The sequence below is a fragment of the Numida meleagris genome, chromosome 2 (assembly GCF_002078875.1).
Source record: "Numida meleagris isolate 19003 breed g44 Domestic line chromosome 2, NumMel1.0, whole genome shotgun sequence".
Lineage (NCBI taxonomy): Eukaryota > Metazoa > Chordata > Aves > Galliformes > Numididae > Numida > Numida meleagris.
In genome coordinates this window covers 8857010-8878142 of record NC_034410.1, presented here as the reverse complement: position 1 = coordinate 8878142, position 21133 = coordinate 8857010, and the positions used below count along the sequence as shown (strand labels likewise).

The following is a 21133-nucleotide window of genomic DNA, read 5'->3' as shown; positions in this document are numbered from 1 at the left end:
AAAATAAATCAATTTTGCAGTTTTGATTTGTGTGTGTAATAATAATGTAAGATACTGATCTGTGTAGCTTGGATTTATTTAAATGTATTTCATTCAAAGAGCAAAGAGGAATGTGAGTTAATTAGAAAATAGTAAATAAAGTATATGTACTTAACACTAAGCATATGCAGGCTGCATATGAATACATGTGATAAAAGAAAAATTTTCTTAATATAATTTTATTTCGTTCTTATGTCTGTAATGAACTGTCTACAAAACTGACATGCTCAAAACTTTGTAGAATATTTCTTAACTTCTGCCTTCAAAAATATTTTCACTTATTTCTGACTCTGTTTTAAAAGTAGATTTCTTTTTTTTCTCTTTTTCTTAGACTGTAAAACAAATGTGGCCTTTTATTTGCCAATTTATTGAGAAACTCTTTCGGGAGACCATAGAACCAGCAGTAAGAGGAGCAAACAACCACCTCAGTACCTTCAGTTTCACGAAGATTGATATTGGTCATCAGGTTGGTTTCTGGTCAAGTCTTTTTAAGAGGCTCTACCTTAAGTACTGTTTTCATGTAACCTGTTCGAATCTACACAGAAATAGTTTTTGGTGGTGCTTGATGAGCTTCATTCTGATTTCTGGTGTGACATTAAAATAAAAACGTGGCTTTTTTATCAGAGCTAAGGTTTAATGATTTTTTTTTTTAATTATTACTTTCCTTCTATCTCTACTGTAGAAGTCTGCCTGAGAATGAGGTGAAGTGTCAAAGCATAGCAGGACCTAGTTATCTGAAGAGCACATAGCAACATGATCTTAATACTGTTCATGTAATTCTTTAGTTTAAATGAGCAGGGAACATTATCCTTTTCTTATCAGATGTTCCAAGTGCAATTATCTTGTTTTGTAACAGATGTACTTGACACCACGTAATGCATGGAGTCCAGTGATGAGGCTTCTGGCTCAGCTTTTCACAGGACTGCATGTTACAGTTTCAGGGAACAGATAGGTGCTCACCTGCTGTTCAGTCCCATGAAGAGGGATCGTGGTGTATAACTCTCACGTGCCTGGAGAAGAGCCTGTTTGATCAATCCAAGCTAAGAATAAGTTAGCACTACTTGCAATAAGTTGGGCACTGCTTATTCTTACCTGCATCAACCAATATTTTTACTTTTTGAGAAGATCAAAGGAAATAAAAAGAAAAGCATACAAAGTGCTTTACCTGTTTGTTTTGTGTGTGTGTGTGGAGTTAATAGATTGTTATTTTTCATCCATTCTGACTAACTTATTCTAAGGAGAAGTAGTTTTAATTCCTACCTGCACAGCGAAATGACAGAATGCTGTCTGACAGTATAAGATGTGCTCTAGTACAGAGAAATGAGATGTTTACTAGAGAAGTTGAGGTAGAAGTTTAGCATAAAACCTCTGGTAAGTGTTGAAATCTAGCAGTCTCAACCCAGAGTAATTGCCTGAAGGGTTGTGATTGAGTGAATCCTTCTGATTGTCTTCAGCTAAACTGATAGCATTATTAACACCTTTGATAATGCTTATAGTAAATGTCTAACTTGTCTCTCTTCATGCATGATTAGGTGTATATGCACCTTTATTTCTAACTTAAGAGTTTAATATTACATATATGACTAAAATGATTCAGCTTCAGTTTGCTTGTTTTTTTTCAGCCTCTGAGGATAAATGGTGTAAAAGTCTACACTGAAAATGTGGACAAAAGGCAGATCATTTTGGATCTTCAGATCAGGTGATCTTTATTCTCATACTACAACAGTGTCTATGCTTTAGAATATATCTTGTTTGTTTGAGTGGGCAGTTACGTTGGGGTGGAAGGAAAAGAAATGCTTTGGTATACAAATGTTGTTACTTCTGATTGCACGTGATCGGAGGAAGGAACTGCATGTTGTAAATGGCATTTAAATGAGGGAAATAGTATATTAACTCTCTGTATGATTGCATCATTAAATTAACATTGGTTAATTAAAAAAAAGATTTCCAAAGCTAAAGCATGATCTATGAGCTACTACTTTTTTCTAATTCATTACAACTTTGCCATAGGATTTGGTCTAGTCTAAAGTTTCAAATGTAAATTTTTTTTTGTCTTTTCTCAATTTCTTAGATTCTTTATAAACATGATATTAGATAAAGAGAATGATAGCTGCTGAAGTAACTTGTGGTCATGCCTCCAAAAGTAGTAAATCTATGTATTATATAATGGCAATTGCTTCAGGTTTCTTTGCCCTTTCATATAGGTTTATAAATAGACCTACCCAGTGCTTGCCAAAGACTTTTCTCAACAGTATCTGCAGTTACAGGGTTTTTTGAAAGCACACTCAGTGAACCCAGCAACATTTCTGTTATTTAACAGTCCTAGATAAGTATTATGGTGACTTTTTTGCCTGTTTGTAGCTTGTGGAAAGGCCGATTTGTCAGTCTGTGGCAATCCAGCAAAAAGCAGCCTTCTGCATTTCTTGCTGCTTCCCTGACAGTAACCAAAAAGATAATTGGGTCTCTCAGCCCCTGTTTTTCAAAACAAAAGTTCCAAACTTTAAACTTGATTATTCTTAATTTTGAAATATTTTTTCTAGATCCCAGCTGTATTCGTGACTGTAGGCTCCTTTTTCTAAGGTGGGCTCCTGAGTGTTAAGATCTAAATTGGTTGCTGCATCCTGGGCTTCGGATATGGGAGGTTGATTACCCCTGTGAGCAAGGGCCAAAAAAACTCCAGGAATGTCTTATTTCCTAGACTTCAGTGAAATCTCTAGCCATATGTTACATGGCATGACATTGCAACCTACTTAGAGAAGTGCTAACAGCTGGAGAAGAATCCAGTCTAACAGGCTGAAATAAATTCCTTGAAGTGGTTTAAATAACAAGTCTAACAGCCTGACACTACTACCAGCAGCATTATCTTTCAGGCAGAAAATGGAAAAGGAACTATGGGGTGACTCTCATAGCTTCTAGCAGTTGAGGCTAGAATGGAGGTTTGCTATCATTGCACTGGCAGTAGACAAAAGTAAAAATTGGTTCAGTAGACCTTTTAAAAACAATGAAGGTAATCCAAAATACAGAATCGCAGATCACTGTAATCTGGGAAATGTGTTCTTAAGACTTTTTCCTCTGGCTATTTCCTACTGGCTACGGTGACCACATAAAGTGTCCTTGGCTTCTGATCTGATTCAGTACAGCTATTCTTGTATTCACATAAGACTGTCCTCATTAAACTGTAATCTATCCCTGTGGTCTGTACATTACAGGAGCCATAATTTTACTGGGGTACTATGATCTGAATGTATAGAACTTGCTGACTAAATGAGTCTTCAAGTTGTATGTTGATGTTGCTGTGGAGTTCCATACTGCTTTGACTGTTAATGGACCCAGATAAATATCTTAGTGGATAAAATCATGTTTAACTTTATTGTAAAGTTGAAAGTTGTTGACATTGTATCCTCACATGCAGTTCATTACTGTTTTTTTACTTCAATTAGTAATCATTTTATTGTGGATTTTCAAATGAACGTATTGTTTCCCAGTCATCATTTCACAAATAACTCTGATGTTACAAAGTGCCAAGACTGAGGTTTCAATTGCAGGATTGAATTGGCCTTTCTGCTCTCTCTGTCATGTTACATAAATTTATAACGTATACTTATAGAGCTGGCTTTATGTGTGTGTGTGTGTGTATATATGTGTGTGTGTATAAATAGCTAGCTAGTTAGATACAGACAGAAATAGAAATTACATTGTTTAAAATTGTGTATTAAAAATTATATACCTATTTTTAAACTGTACAGTCACACTGCATTCTTTCCAGAGAAAGCAATGGTCACCTTCCTAAATCCATTGTGTTGTTTTCTTCCAGTTCCCCAAACTTGTCATTTTGAATAGTCTGAAATAAATTCCGATGTTGGGCATTACAAGAATGTTTTGCTGCTCTTGTGCTTTTCTTTTTAATGGTATTTGTTTGAAATCAGATAGACAGCATAATCACACACAGAGCACAGTAGCGTGCAGATGATCTGAATCACAGATATGAGTGCAGTGATTCTCACCTTCATTCTCTTTTGATTGTGCATTGTGGGCAGTTCCGTTTTCTTCATAATTTCCCAGAAATAATTTCTCTGTAATAAGATTAGATCAGATTTCTAAAAATGGCTGAACAATTTTTCACTATACAGCTTAGGTCTCTTGGAAGGTAATACAGTTCTGCACCTAGAATACTGTCAGTGACAATCCTGTATTGGTAGCTCCATCTTGCTAACCTTTAATGTACCTGTACTCCACAGAAAGGAAAAGATTTCAAACTTTAAGCTGTATTTCAGCAAAGCTGTTCATCACATGAAGAACCACCAAAATCCAAGCCAGTTTGTAACCTCTGCTTATATTACATGTAATAACATGTAATATTATTAGTATATTATCTAAAAAGAATCAAAATGTTTCTGCTGTTAGATTATAAAATGAAAATATCTGTTAACCAATTCAAATTTCAGGATTGAAGTGTATCAGCTCTAGAATTTCTCAAGCAAGTGATATTGACATTGTTTTAGTATTATGACACTGTTTGGGCTCCTGAGGATAAGGTTGGACTTGTATAACAGCTTTCCTAGAGTGGATTATGAATTCTGTGTCCATTATTTCCCAAAATTAAGGCTACAAGTGTTTTGTCTTATGTATGCTGCTGGAGATGATAACATAACTCTTTGTATTAATTTCTGGGTGTTTTTGTAATAGTGTTGATGTTATGAGGGGGATATGTGGTTTTGTTTTGTTTTAACAATCTTGGTCTTGTTATGTGTTTTTAATGCTTAAGCATTCTTTTTTCTTTTTCTTTTTTTTTTTTTTTAATACAGACTGAGATGTAAAACATTATCCTAGCTGTGCAGGATAGAACTAACTCTACTGCAGTTCAATTTATAAAAATGAAATGTATTCCTTTATTGTTTTTCTTTCTTAGTTTTGTTGGAAATTGTGAAATTGATTTGGAGATCAAGAGATACTTCTGTAGAGCTGGTGTAAAAAGTATACAGGTGAAGTACGGTTCTTCTTTATTTTGATATCCAGTTGTCACTGAATTGCCATTTGCTGATGCAATAATTTACAAGATGCAAGAGAGAACCACTAATTGTGTAATTTTTGTTACTTACTGTTTTTTTTCAAAATTGAATAATATTGGTATAATGTAAAACTTCAGTAACATGACTGAGCTGAAAAGGGTACATTCGGATACAGAACTGTTTTAAATCAGTACCATTTTCTACTGGAAAAGAGAGAGAGAATGAAGCTAGTGCAAATGTACATTTGGTGTGTGGGTTCATTATAAGAATCATTTATCTTAGTTTTAGGTATTACCTAATAATGTAGATCACAGAATCACCAAATTGCAGAGGTTGAAAGGGATTTTGAGCTCATCAAGTCCAATCCCCTGCCAAAGCAGGTTCCCTACAGTAGGTCGCACAGGTAGGCATCCAGATGAGTCTTGAATATCTCCACAGAAGGAGACTCCACAGCCTCTCTGTGCTGAGCCTGTTCCAGTGCTCCGTCACCCTTATCACCCTTACTGTAAAGAAGTTCTTCCACATGTTTGTATGGAACTTCCTATGTTCGAGTTTTAGGCCGTAGCTCCTTGTCCTGTCACTACATACCACTGTGAAGAGCCTCACCTCATCCATTTGCCTCCCACCTCCTTTTAGATGAATGAATTTGTAAGTCCAAGTATTTAATGCCTATGTACATATGGATTTGGATGAAGTTTTATATAAAAATATAAATATATAAATCTTCCAAAATTGGGAACTTCATGAATCAGAACTGTGAGCATTGCCAGTGAATAGATTTCATTTAAACTTAAACTGTAATCAATTCCATTGTCTTTTTCTGTTTCTCTCTCCCAGATCCATGGTACTATGAGGGTTATCCTGGAACCACTAATTGGAGACATGCCCCTAATTGGAGCACTATCACTTTTTTTCCTTAGGAAACCTGTAAGTAGTATCTCCATTTCTAGTCACTTCAGATGATAAACAACATTAGTCAGTAGATAATGGAGCAAGAAATAAGCAGCAAAAGAAATAGACTTGGGAAATCACTGCCATTTGATTGAAATTAGTTTCCCGTGGAAATAGTGGAACAAATTTTATTATTACTAGAATAAAACAAGATGAATAATAATTACATTGGAATTATGAAACATGTTTTTTCAAAGCTGTCAGATTTTCATTACAAGCTTTATGGTTAAAAGAAGAGCAATAAATGCCTTCTAGATGGCTTGTAAGAAAGCTTTGCTGGTGTTTCTCATGACAGTCTGCTGGCAGAGAGTATGGTCTGTGTGAAAATTCTACCAGGTATGTGCAGAATTGCTGTGAAAACTATGATGGTGCTACTTACCAGAAATTAAAGTCAGTATGGAGATGACCTTCTCTGATGATTGAAGTTTTTAACTTAGGTAGTAGGTAGGCAGTTTTCATTACATTTACCAATGGCCCAAGCATGAGAACAGACAAAGCACAGAGTGAGATGGAATTAGCATTCAAATCAATCGTGACAGTAGCAGAGAGGGAGAAGATGTCATGTAATTCAGTTGGAAGAAGTGCTGGGCCAAAGTGCTTGTTTGGGCAGGAATAATAGCCAAAGCCTGAGCCGCCAGTGTCTTGCTGGTATGAAAATGGCATAGCTAGACTGGAATGTATAAACAAGAGGAGAGCTTGCAAGAAACGTTCAGTTTCAGGAATAGCACTTCGACAAAGATACTGACCAGTTGGAGAACATCCAAAGTGGGGAAGATGAGAATTCACTGTCAAGGACAGACCAAGAGCATAGAAATTGTTTAGGTTAGAGAATATTGAGGAGAACATGATCTTAAAAAATGTGAAGAGCTGTTACAGAAAAGAAGTATGCTATGTCTTCTATGTATCCATGGTAGGCAGGATAACAAATTTCAGGAAGGAAGATTCAGGCTGGACAAGGAGAATGAGGAAAAGCGTGGTTGGTAGTGCAAGGGAGTGACTTCAATAGGCTGCTTAGAGGTTATTTGAATCTCTAATGTCTTTTAAGAACATATTGGACATTCATCCATTAGGATTGCCATAAGTATAGCTCTTGTAATTCAAACAGTTCTGACCTCCGTCAGCCTTCTGGCAGTGCTTTGCCCAATGCAGCCCAGGATGCCATTGTGGCAAGGGCACATTGCTGGCTCGTGTTCAACTTTGTGTCTGGGTAGCACAGGTCCTTTTCTGCCAGGCTGCTTTCCTCCTGAGTGATCCCCAGGGGTGTGCATGGTGCTGCTTCTCCCCACGTTCAGGACTTTGTACTTCTCCTTGTTGAACTTCATGAGATTCCTGTCAGCTTATTTCTCCAGCCTTTTGAGATCCCTCTGGAAAGCAGCAAAACCCTCTGGTGTGTCAGCTGCTCTCAGTTTTTTTTTTTGTCATCAGCAAACTTGATGATGGTGTGCTCTGCCCTATTGTCCAGATGTTAATGAAGATGCTACACAGGACTGGACACAGTATTGATCCCTCAGGTACACTACTAGATACCAGCTTCTAAATAGACTGTGTTGCTGATCACCACCCTCTGGGCTGCCTGTTCAGCCAGTTTTTATCCCACCACACTGTCTGCCCTTACATCAACAGCTTGTGTATGAGGATCTTAAGGAAGACAGTGTCAAAGGCCCTGCTGAAGTCCAGAAAGACAATATTCGCTGCTCTCTCCTCATCCATCAGGCTGATCAATTTGTTGTAGCTTGTCAAGTTGGTCAAGCATAGCTTCTCCCTGGGGAATCCATGCTGATTACTTGTGGTGATTTTCTTCTTCAAGCGCCTGGAAATGGATTTCAGGACTAACTGCTCCATCCAAAGGAAAATCTTGTTTTAGAAGAATTTATAGGACTATATAATAAGTGTTGCGTGCTTGCTGGCAGAAAGTTCCTTTGATGTTTTGTGTGTGAGGCAGTTTCAGTAATTTGAATTTTGATATTGCTTTTAATAAGTATAGTAAGAGAGCAAATGGGGGCATCATGTAATTCTTATAATTCAGAGACTTCTTTAAAGAAATCAGTTGTTCCTAAGTATTAGTCAGAAGCGTATTTTCCGTTGGAAGGTTTTGTATCTTGGATATAATTACAATATAAAAATTGTAATGTCAGCATCTAGCAGTTTCAGATAATGCCAGGTCATAAATTACAGATACACGGGCACATTGAAACAGTCTTAAATTGATCATTGTAGTTTCCTAATCACTGTGACTCTGAAGAGCTTGTCTAATTTTCAAGGTGTGGAGGGATGGGAGCATATTCTTTACTTGAATGGCATTAGAAGATAATGCTATTATATTCCTTAGCGAAATCCCATTCTTTTAATACAATTATTTTGCTCAAATGTCTTATGATTTTTTTTTTTTCTGACTTAGTGAAAAGATAGGTTTTTATGAGTGTTTATATATGGCCTAAGAAAAAAATCTAGTGTTGGTTGCTTCTTTCATGTGACTCATATTATTTGTCTGGCTCTTTGGTAAAAGGGAAGCACTTCATGCGGCACCGATAAAAACATCATTTCTCTTATTTGGAAAGGATTGGAGGAATAAGTTGAGATGAACCAAATTTGGATATCTGCACATTTCTATGAGTCTAAACATTAGGGAGATGTCTGCTTAGTTTTATCTCCTTTTTATCCTCTGGCACAAGTAGTAAGGGTTTAGGGCATCTGTTAACGTTCATGTTTAGGCTAGCAAATTAAATAGGTCTATGAGAAGGAGTGACTGTTGCATTAGAGCAGCCTGTACCGTGTAACTGTTAGCGTACTCACTGTTTTTATTTTTCTGTTTAGTGCTCTTCCAACCAATTTCCAGACTCAGTACAGTGCAAAGCTTATTGCAGGGACTATCCAATAAGGAAGTTACTCTTTTTTTGGAGGAGCAGGGAGCAGAGTTTAGCTGTGTGGACACAGGCTGTGCTTCACCTTCTATTTGCAAGATTAGGAATGGTCCCTTACCTGTTCTTAATGTTGTAGCTGTGGCTAGTGTCATCTCTGTTCATTTTTGACTTCACTGAGAAGGATGCCAGTGTGTGCTGCTTGTGCAGAAGTCTTTCTCCTGGCACACTTGGTGCCTGAGCCTTGACTGTATTATTCTATATTATGTCTGGACTGCTTTCCTAGAGTGTGCCCTACAGCTTTTTCTTCTTTGTTGCTTTCTAGGGGAGAGTTAGGAAAACTGGCAGAGGATAGGGAGGAGGAGATAGCAACAGGTGTGCTTACTGTCTCAAGTGGTTCCTAGTATTTCCTCTTTCCTCTCCCAGCCTCATGCTATAATACCATTTTTCCTAACCTTTAGTTCTTGGTACTCTCTGGTAACTCTCCAGTCACCTTTTAGCTCCAGTAACAGTTTCCTGATCCATTTTAAGATCCACACAATTGCTAAATGCTTAACTCAAACTACACCTAAGCTAGTAAACTGAAAATTTATCAAATGAAACAATAAAATTTGTTATCAGGACCTTACAAGTCCCAACACATGACTTGGGGAATGTCTTCCAGAGTAAGTCTCTCCTTAGTCCTACCCCGTACCCCTATTAGGGGTCTAGTTCACTTAGTGTGACAAAAAAGGATGGGAAGTAGACTAAACTATGAAGTCAAAAAGTCAGTGCCCACACCCTAAAATGTTAACAAAATTATTTTTAACTCTATTTTCATTTAAAAGCTAAGAGTGGTCGAGGTCCTTACAGTGTAAATTGTTTTTTTTTTTTTTTTAAAAAAAGGCATCTGTGAATCAAGTTATTCTGTAGTTTTAAGTTATACAAAGATCTTTACTTTCTTCCAAGCAGACTTGTTTCCACACTCCTGTGTGTTTTCTTGGTGTTTGTTTTTCTGACTTCTGTACAAAAATTTAAAGAAGCGCTCATTACAGCGGTAAGCAAATTCTCATTACAGCGGTAAGCAAATTCTGTCACCTTACTAGAGAGCAAGTGGCTCCAGCCAATAAAAGCCTTTCTTTACTTTTAGTCTTTTTGTTAGGAGAGAAGAGGAATTAGTTGGCAGCTAGCAGTAGGTTTTGTTCTCATATTTTCCAGTCTAAAGTAACTGGCAACATTTCCACTTGCTCTGTATCATCTGTTTGCTGGCCTTAATGACCATATAAGGCAATGCTGCCCAAATTAATAGTTCTGAACATACTTGCTTAATGAGTTTGCCAGTCTCATATTTCCGAGTAATGCATGGAGTGTTTAAGGCTGCAAGAGTTATTACTTTGCACAAAACTTTTAAAATACTATATTTTCCTCTTATTGTGAAGAAGTAGAAGTTTCAACAGTTTCAAAGTATGTTTAAATTTGTAAGACATCTCGAGAGAGAAATGCATGCATTCTAGTGTTCTGAAGTTGTCTTTTAAATCAGAGCTTCAGTGCTGGAGGGGTTAGCACTGTGTAAATGGCCAAGATTTGTAAGGTTTTTTACATGACTTTTCATTATTTTAACACAATACACACCATTTATTCTGCTTCTCAAAATGTAGATATCTTTCAGTTTCACAACAAAATATCACAAAGCTAATTATTTTGATTTTTGGCTCAGTTGCAGAGATATATGTGGCTTACAGTTGTACTGTGATTGGTAATGTTCAAAATCTTACTTAGTGGCATGTTTAGTACTGAAAACCTGTCCTAAGCCAGCCTCCTTCACTTCAAAAAAAAAAAAAAAAAAAGGCAAACCAAACCCTGCCCACACCTAAAAAGCGAAACTCACAACATTATTGTTCTAAATAAACAAGGGCTGGAAAGTAGAATGGAATGCTTCTATAGCTCTTTTATATTCTCTTTGCTCACCACTTGCTGACTTTTGGAAAATTCAGTACTGAAGGTGAGTTTCAAAATTATCAGTACTGATGAAAATTACACTTTAAAGGAATCCTTGCACCAAGAATATGCTCTAGTGAAATGCCTGGAAAAAAAACCAAGAAAGTGGAATGCAGAAGAACGCTGCTTGGATTGCTCTCGGTTGATTAAAAAAAAATCCTTCATAATGGGTATCTCTGCTTTTTAACCCCTTTTAAAGGGGTTTGTGAAACAACTTGATAAATTCTGGAATTTAAGTACTGCTACAATAATATATTTAAAATTACTTTTGCTGATAAAGTGAAAATGACTTGCCCTGTTACACTGAATGCTTTTAATTTGATAAAACTTTTTTAATTTGATAGGCTGTGTGATGGTTTTAGGATTTTTTAAAATAGATCACAGTTGCTTCTTGCACAATACCCTGCTCTCCTCTTCCTGTGCTCTCCTTCCTTTCAGTCTTCTTGTCTTCCTTAGTTGAAACTCGTGGTCCTGAAGGAAGCAGGTTCATGGGAGTAAGCTTGCAAACTTTTAAGCACAGCAAGGACATGTAGATGGTTTCCTGTTCTTCAAATGTATTTCAGCATCTTGAACTGGCTCACTATGGAGTCACTGTGTCAGGACCAGTGTGAGGGTATGAACAGAAACTCAGAACTGATAGAAGGACGGGAAAGAGTAGAAATTACAGGGAATTGGCTTGAATTATGATTTTGAGTAGTTGACTTCTAAGGAGATTCTTACAGGATCAACCTGTTCTTTCGGCCACTTTACCTCAAACTTGTCTGCTCTCTTCTCTGTCGAACTATACTTCTTATCTGTGTAACTGTTGTCTTGCTTTAATCTTTAGACAGTTTCAACTGGAAAACCTACTGATAAACAGAGATCCTGTGCAAAAACACCCTTCTGATTCCTATAACAATGATGAAAAATGGTGTAATTTCCACTTTCCGTGACATTGTATGGTCTAGCCTTGCTTGAGATGCTGAGTTTATTATGCGTTTACTGTTTGCTGGGGAAGTGTTCTGGAGAATGTTATTTATGAAATTATTAGAATAATGTTAGCAGTTCAGCAGTGTAGTGGTAGTTGACTGTTAACACAGACAAACTTCACTATATTCCTGGATGACCATTTACAAATAACAGAAGGGAGCACATTAGTCCCCGTCTTACAGTAGATTTCTTAGAAGGAGCACAGCTTACCACCGGAGTTGCACTGCTGTGCTCAACAGTGGAGCTCAAATTTGTCCTGCAGAAATCTTACGCTTCTTAACTTGATTAGCAGGAAGTTGTTCATCAGCATTTTAAAACGTACTTTGTGGCTTTTCTTCGGAGGTTATTAGTGCTTATGGCAGCCAAATAAAGCCCCAGCACTGGCATTGTTTAGAGGCTGCACTTTGTGCTGCTATGGGCTTCTGTAATGGCACTGTATATTCTCCATTGCAGTACGTTTGTTTCACATCGTAAGGCATCTGCAGTTTTGAAACCACTGAATACACAAAAACGCTCAACGGTTTTTTGCCTGTGTTTTCTCATAGGCTGCAGGGTGTGGGTGTGTATTTATTTTTTTAACCCTTCCAGTGTAACACAAAGGAAATGAAGGAATGGATTAAGAATATCACCAAAGAAATGGATTTTGGAGCAGAATTGAAGGCAGTAGTCAGTCTCACTTGCATGCCATACAGCCACTATAATTCCATGATTGAACCAAATAGAAAAAATAAACTAAGCTGTGCTTATCTCTGTACAGAACATAAAAGCTAAGTTAAAAGATTAACTTTTTAAAATACTAAAATGTTTTACGTCTCTGTTTCTTCAGTGGTATGTTGTAGCGGAATGTTTTAAAGGATTTCTACTTTATGGACGTGTTTTTTTTTTTCTATTGCACAAAATAAATGGAAGTGTAAGTCACATCTTTACAACACTGTTTCTTGCATTTTAACAAAAGCTGCTCAAGTCTGTCATGTCACATCTGTCTGGTTCATATGGATTCGTCAGTTTTTTATCTTTGTTAAAATCCCATCTTCTCAGGCTATTGATCTTCACTTGATTTTAGGGAGAGTTCTATTACTGTTTTAAAAACCTGTGAACCTCAGAACTTATCATGCATACTACTTAAACATCCTGGGACTTGTTCTGCGTTGCCTGTAACTAAAATAGGGATTTATGGAACTTGTTAATGTAGTAGAAGATTGATGTAGAGTTTTATGTGATTGCTGTAACATCTGCATAGCTATTTTTGTGCCAGTGAATTTCAATGCCTGTTTATTCATTTGCATTGTTTTGCTTTATCAGCACTAAGAATCACACCTTGTGCATTAGGTACTCTTGAACTCCTTCACTTGAAAGAAGTCAAGTCTCTTGAAATAGAAAAGGTAGCTAATTCTTTTTTCTTTTCAGTTCTTTTTTTCTGTCGCTTTTCCAGATGATCAATAAGCATTACATGTAACCAACCCACTCCTTCTCTTATGTGTAGAAAATATCTGAGAGCATTCCATTTTTGTTCTGAAAGCTCTCTGAAATAGTTTTTGGAAGCTTTCCACTTCTTATGGTGCTTCTTCTACTGTGTTAGTAGGTGAATTCCAAAGCTTATGGTTCTGAGGGCTTCCCTTCCTTGCCTCAAGTCTCAAATACTGTAATTAGAAGATGTTGGGAAGGAAAACAAAGAGAATTACAGTTGATATTTGAAACTGGTAGCTTATAATAGGATTTCTACTGTATGACGTGATTATTTGTGATGTCTAATCTCGGTTGAACATTTGATTAATAAATTCCAAAATTATGTGATCCTTTGATGAGACCTTAAGTCAGCCAGGTTTAACCCAAAACCACTTCTAATCACTGGGTTTTCTTAAAACACAGAATAGGTAGGGTACTTTTAAAACAGCTCCCAGCTCTGAAGTGGAGTCGGTAAAGTAATAAAGCATTTGGGGTCCATGCCCCCTTGCAGGTAGGGAGAGGAGATGCTGTGGGATTGCTGCCCTGCCTGTGCAGCTGCTGGCTCTTTCCCTCTTGGTGCTGCCCCAGTGAATAGGTTCCGCTGCCCCTGGAAGAGGTAACTTCAAAGTACTCAGTGGATGGTGCCCTGATAAAGCATCAGGGGCCCAGCATGGAGCACCTGGCTGCCTTTCTTTCCTTCATTTCCCCTGCCTGCCATGGGCAGCTGCACTGCGAACTCGTCGTTTAAGTAGTCCTTGGTGTGTGTTAGTAGTTCCAAGCTCCGTAACTGTGTGCTCAGCCTCCTGTATGTTCCTCCTTAGAATCATAGAATTAGCAAGGTTGGAAAAGAGCTACAAGATCATCCAGTCCAACCATCCACCTACCACCAATATAACCCCTCTAAACCATGTCTCTCAACGCAATGTCTAAACGTTTCTTGAACACCTCCAAGGACGGTGACTCAACCACCTCCCTGGGCAGCTCATTCCAGCGCCTGACCAAGCATACAAGCACATCTCCCTGACTGCCATTACTGCTGGCTCAGAGCCTGAACCAGGAGGTCTAGAACAGCCCATTAGCACAAGTCTTGAGCCAAGTCAGTATTTCAATGTAGACGTGTTTTGTTATTGGAATACCAGTTGCAATAACGAAGTCAGTGAGCCCTGTGAGTACATGTACACCTAATGAGATGTTGGACAATCACTGGTTTTCACATAAAGATTTTATATTCTTTTTCCTTTCCTCCAATTTCTGTAATAAAATATTTACAGGAATAAGAAGGCTTTGTGTCTGGGTATGAGTGCCCTTTCAGTATGGAACATAGATAAGACAAATTTCTTCATATTTCAGGAAGAAACAATTTTTTTTTCCCTCTGCTGTCAGCGGAGAAAGAATTGAAAGAACTTTGGGTAACATGATGCATACTGTAATGAGTGTGTGAAATCCTGCCCTGGGGCAATTTGCTGGCTGCTAACAGCCTGTCTGCAAGGCATCTCACCTCCAGGCTGCCGTGAGCTATGGAAGGACACTGTGCTGTCTCTGGCTACAGGCAGTTTCACTGGATGACAAATTCTGAACACAGCCTTTACAGTGCTCTGTTAGCTCTGCTGGAGGGAACCAGTGGCACTCCTTGAGTTTGGCTAAACCAAGATAATTATGCGTTGCTTGAGGTGGTGGCAGAGAAGGAAATAGTATTGCTCAGCTACTTTGGACACTTAACAGACCGAAAGTTTTTTTGTTCATTATTCTGTTTTTGTTTTAGTGTGCTGGTTTCTGCATTCAGTACTTCAAAAAATGATTTGTTACCTGGCAGTCTTTTCCTTGCTCCCTTTTCTCCATAGGATATTTTATGTTGGTGATGATGCTTTCGGTTACTGTCAGAACCACAAGTTTTAGGAATTCTTCTTCCACTCCTGCAAGTTATGGTACTCAAATACAGTTGCAGTGAATTTAACAGCAGTATGTTTGACAGCTTTCTTCTTTCTCTACTGAACGTTTCTGTTATCAGTGCTAAACTTTGTAGTACTGCCGATATCGCCTGAACTTGGTGTTACCTTTTGGAAAACTCATCTTTTCCTATATTACTGAATGTGTATCTAATGATGCAGTCTTATTATGTATGGAAGCCAAAAGTTCAAACTTGAAACAACCATTTTGAGAGGAATTAATATGAAGGAAAAAAAAAAGGAAAAAAGCATTTGTCACTAATAGCTGCAGATTAAGATCAGAGAGTTTTTCTTCCTACAGTGATGTCAGATGTGTTTCCAATTAGTACTGGTCTCTTCAGGTAGATCTGGAAGGAAAGCACAGCATTGGGCAAATGTAGCAAGCTTTGTCCACAAAGGCAATTTATCTTCAAAGCTCAAATAGTTAAAGCTTGATTTCTGCCAGGAGTTTGAAAGCTTATATCCCTTCCAAAACATTTCATGGCTTAAGATTTATTTGCAAAGCTCTTCTAGTAATCCTGTAAAGTGCTTAACCTTAGTAATGTTTTTGACTTTCTTAATTCCAACTTTGAATGGAAAAGGATTTATCTTTAACATTTTGAAAGTTAACCTTTTTCATACTTATTCCTGTACATTAGGAGGATGAATAGGCATTTCTTATTGACACTCACTGCATTTCTTCTCTAAATGACCACTATTATTAGCAATATATTTTTTAAGTTTCTTTGCATGATTAGTTTTTACATGCTTTATGGTTTGATGGGGTCTACAGACTTATGACAATGAATCGATAGCATTGTTTTTAAGAATAACTGTGTAAAAATCAAACTATTGATAGTGAGACTGTACCATAGGACAGTATGTGTTTCACATGTTGTGTTGCAAACTAATAGACTGCTTTAGGTCATATTAATTGAAGGTAATTCCATTCTCAGTCTCTCTCCTGACTACATAGAGATGCAGAAGTGTAATAAGGTAATAAGAAGCAAGGAAGCTAAGACAATCTTGCAGCAGTTTTCTGAAGGGCTATCGGTAGGCAAGTACTAAATATTAAGCATCTGTTGAAATCTGTAGGTTTATTGACCCTTCTCAATGATATAGTTTGGACGCTGATATTATTGCCTGGATGGTACCAGATTTGTTTTCTCTAATAGCAGGTTTACAGAATGGTTGCAACTGATGGGCACAGAACAGGCTCCCCAGGGCAATGGGCACAGCCCCAAGCTGCTGGAGTTCAAGGAGCGTTTGGACAGTGCTCTCAGACATTAGGTTTGCATGTTGGGTGGTCCTGTGTGCAGCCAGGGGTTGGACTCCATCATCTTTGTGGGTCCTTTCCAGCTCGGGATATTCTGTGGTTCTAAGCAAACTGTTGGAAGGGACCTCTGGAGGCCTTCTGGCCCAACCCCTGGCCAAGTAGGGACACCTGGAGCTGATTGCCTAGGACCATACACAGGCAGCTTTTGAGCCTTCTAAGGAGGGAGGCTCCACAGTCTCTCTGGGCATCTTGTACCAGCACTCAGTCAGTGAAGAAGTGCCTCCTGATGTTTAGATGGAACTTCTTGTATTCCATTTTCAGTCCATTGCCACTGGAAAGAGCCTTGCTTTGCACCATCCCTTCAGGTATTTGTAGACAGCGATGAAATTCCCCCAAGCCTGCACTTCCCCTAGAATGCTTCAGTCCCTTCATCATCTTTTTCTAACTTTGCTGAATTCTTTCCAGTGTGTCCATTGCTCTCTTGTGCTGGGGATCCCAGAGCTGGACACAATACTCAAGGTGTGGCCTGATCAGCATTGAACAGAGGGGAGAGATCACCTCCTTCAACCTGCTGGCAATGTTTAGTCTAACGTGGCCCAGGATACTATTATCCCTGTGGCAAAGGCACATTGCTGGCTCTTATAGGGTCTTGCAGTATATCCCATGATATGTCCCGTCTTTTGCTTTGGAACATTTAGTTATTAAATCTTAATACTTTTCCATGTCAGAAAGGATGGCAAATCTTTTTTTTTTTTTTTTTTTTAACCCTGGAAAAGTGATTGTAACTTTTTTTTTCTGCCTAATTATCTGTTACAGGTAGGCTAAGTAGTTCATAGGTAACATTATTGAAGTATTTGGCCACCGTTACAAAACTACATTAAGTAACATTGCTTCTTATGTAAGTAAATGTATCATAGTTATCTTTAGTCTAAGTATTCACAAAGGAAACTACTAATTAAACTGTTGATAGATCCTTTGTAGAGAATGGTATGTACTAGTTTTTAAGTAGAAAATGAATGTAGGGTGATTCTTTTTGTTGGTTTGTAGAAAGATGCCGCATAGGTTCTTGAAGAAGTCTATTTCTTACAGCATTTAACTGAACCACCACTATTAGTTTCTCAACTGAGGAATCTCAGAATCCTTCTAACATTTTGTCATGCAGTCACTCAAAGTTCTGTTGGATTAGTTGGATTTGGAAGCATGGTGGTAGTAAAGTGAGTTTGACTTTGTTGCATATGTTCAATTAAATTATACACTACTAATATAAAGTTCTTAGTGAGAAAGAAAAAAAGGAGAGTTGGTTCTATTAGTTTTCTCATGTAGAATGATAATATTACAGGACTGAAAAATATATATCAGAAAGTAGTAATTAATGCCAACAACACTGAAACAGATTAATTACCTTTAAAATATTTTTTATGTCTAACATTCTGTAAAGATTTTCAGAGAAGGAAATACATATAATCTAGCAATTAATTATCCCTATTATTTATTGAGGATTTTTCTCACTTCAATACGTTATTCTTTTTGATACTTTTCTATACTGTGTCAATAGTGGAATGGATTTATCTTTTTGTCATTGAAAACAGCCTCCTTTGTGTTTGCAAACTGTCAGGTCCTCCTTCATCCTTCTTAATCTCAATCCTTCATTCTTTCTGACAGAAATGTATTCTAACTGGACTCACATGGGACTCTTTATCTGTTGATTATACTTTGCAAATTCATGTTCATAGAATCACAGAATGGTTTGTGTTGGAAGATACCTAGTTCCAACCCCCATGCCATGGACGGGGACACCCCCCACTAGATCTGGTTTCCTAGGGCCTCATCCTGTCTGATCTTGAAAGGGACAGGGCATCCACAGCTTCTCTGGGCAACCTGTTCTAATGCCTCACCACCCTCACAGTAAAGAATGTTTTCTTTATATCTAAATCTACACTCTTTTATTTTAAACCCATTGCCCCCTGTCATGGTACTCCTTGGTAAAGGCTCCTTCCCAGTCATTTCTGTAGGCCCTCTCTAGGTACTGGAGGGCCACTGTAATACGGTCTCCCTGGACCCTGCTCTTCTCTAGGCTGTGTTGAGCTTACGTGGCAAGGTTTTTGTAGCAGGGGTGGCCTTTGTGAGCAGAGCCCAACACTGCTCTGTGTCATATCAGAGCCAACTCGAGCTCCCCTAAAGGGACCCACTACTGGGCAGAGCTGAGCCATGAGTGACACGTGTATGTGTGTATTTACTTGTGTAGAAAGATGGCTTATGGGATGATGCATTGTTTTTCTCATGCTGTTTGAAAGCCATCACTAAAATTATTTTGGATGGAATAGGTTTTGTTTTCTGTTCAAAAAAAAATCCTGGAAATTTATGATTAATATTAAACTTCTCAGAAGTTATTATCATCAGATTCATTTCCTCAGTACTGTGAATTCTAAATTGCTTTTCTTTTTCTTCATTCTCTCTTTTTTTTTTTTCCCCTTCTCTGTAATTCACAGCTTTTAGAAATAAACTGGACTGGACTGACCAACCTTCTGGATGTTCCAGGGCTGAAGTGAGTATATGTAAAGCAGTATTTGATATTCAGTTTCTCCCCCCCACCCCTGCAGCCCCTATAAAACCCACAATAAGTTAATTTAGAATTAAGTGAAATTACTCAATATGGAAAAGGTAGTGATTATGTGTATAAGTACATCAAAAGTATACCTAGTACATCTTGCTAAAATAATATTTAGAAAATATAATTTTTAATTGATTTTTTTTTAATGTGCTCATCATTTCCAGAATCTCGTGAATTTCCTATCTGCCATCTCTTAGGACAGCAAAAAGACAAATCCTTATTTTAGTTTTTGGGCCAGAGTGTTCACAACATCTTGGTTTGTGGCTTTCTATGCTGATAAATCTGTAGCTGCTTGTGTAAAGATAGTAAGAAATGCCTTTAAGGCTGTAATCAAGTTAAATAAATTTTCTCATCTTTTAGAAATAGTAAATGATAAAACCACAAAGAAAAAAGCAGAAATACAGAAGGAAAAATGTTTTGTATCACTGCGGTTCTGAAAAGATTAAATCCATGAAATCATTAATACTTATCAAAAATATAATAGTTACCCAGGGGCTTTTTAATATTGAGACAGTGGCTAAGAGGATAATAAGTGGATCTGATGCACAGGTTTTGTGACTGGCTCTTTTATTTGAACCCCCACACTCAAGAGTGAGCTGATTCCAGATTTATTTTTATTATCTAAAACCAAGAGTTTGAATTTAGATATTAAATTAATCCTTCAGTGCTCAGTTGCATGCCTGAAATGATTTCTGCTTTGCTTAGACATGTGAAGCCATTGCATGGAATCCCAGTTGAACAGCTTGAAATTAGAAGTTGAAATGAAGGTTAATGGTTGCAGGAACTGCTCATGTTTTAAGCCTGTTTAAGACAACCTCCAAGGAAAAAGGTTTTCTTGATGTGTAAGAAAATGGCTTCCGAAATACAGGTCCTGAGTAATAATTTGCTCTTCTGAGGTAACACTGATAAATCTACATTTAGTACTTCAGCTTATGAGGCTCCTGAGATTTCTGTCATGCTACGTATTTGCCTGACAGGAAATGTGAAAACCTGAAATGTAAATGAAGTCTCGTTAAGTATCTCAAGTTTATGGTTTCCAGAGCAACCAGGCTTGGTGTATAATAGTGCTAGCTAGATGTGGTATGGTTTCTATAGTAACTGTATCTGAGATGACTCATGCTCTGCCTCTCCTGTAGATTTCTTCAGTGCTGTATTTGCTTTTCTTATCTGTATAGATGGGTTGTAAATTTTGGTACAACACCTTGGCACACTGCTGTTGTTACACACAGCAATGAACAAGAGATTGCTGCTGCCACAGGTACATTTTTCATCCAGTGGCTGTTGGGTGCACATTACTTATTCGTATTCTGCAGATGTCTTCTACTAAGTGAATTTCTGCATTTGCTACTGGAAGTTTGTATCAGCTGTTAACAACTTCCATTATTCTTTCTGTATGACTCCACAAGGGAAAGGACACAAAAGTAATTCATATTCTATCATTATTATTGCTCACAGAAGAGTGGAATTAAAATCTCAATATGAGGAAGGTCCAGGCTTCCAGTAGTGTGACTACTCAAGTGCTGTCAGAAGGAAATGTGGGTGACAGGAAAATGAAGTCTGTTGTGGTCGGTTGAGATGTAGTAAAAATATTTTGTGCAGTCAGAGATGTGCTGTCTCTACAGTATGAGTAGAAGATGATAGAGGAAAAAATACATAGCTGCTTATTCTGCTAATAAAAATTAGGGAGAGCTAAATAGAGAGCAAGTCAGCTGAGTTGTTAACTGCTAGTTATTTTTCTGCAATGAAACAGAGCTTATGAAGATGCTTGCTATGGTAAACTACCCGAAGCACTTCCCATTTCTCTCATTTTCATGAACTAAAAAAATAATTGTACCAAGTATCAAATGACCAAAACACTTCAAGACTGCATTATCAACAGTTTTTACGTTGCCATAAGGATTTAGATGCATACTACTGTGTCTGTTGCTTGATCGATGATTTACCTCTGTTCTCCATAGGTTAAACTTTTTAATTTAAGTAATGAAATAAAAAAAAAAAAGTTATTTTTACTTAGTATCTGTAGAGAATATTTTCATTTGCGAGCATTCATGCTGAAAGGTGTCACATTATTT

At 37.6% G+C, this 21133-nt stretch overlaps 1 protein-coding gene across 5 annotated transcripts in view; it reads left to right on the top strand.

Moving 5' to 3' along the window:
* Positions 1-21133, top strand: part of ESYT2 (extended synaptotagmin 2) — a 71620-nt gene that overhangs the window by 26311 nt on the left and 24176 nt on the right. For all 5 annotated transcript variants that reach the window (XM_021386121.1, XM_021386120.1, XM_021386123.1 and 2 more), the window contains exons 3-7: positions 371-505; positions 1662-1738; positions 4949-5021; positions 5886-5975; positions 18940-18995. In XM_021386121.1, coding sequence (XP_021241796.1) covers positions 371-505; positions 1662-1738; positions 4949-5021; positions 5886-5975; positions 18940-18995 — 431 coding nt within the window. The remainder of the gene's footprint in view (positions 1-370; positions 506-1661; positions 1739-4948; positions 5022-5885; positions 5976-18939; positions 18996-21133) is intronic.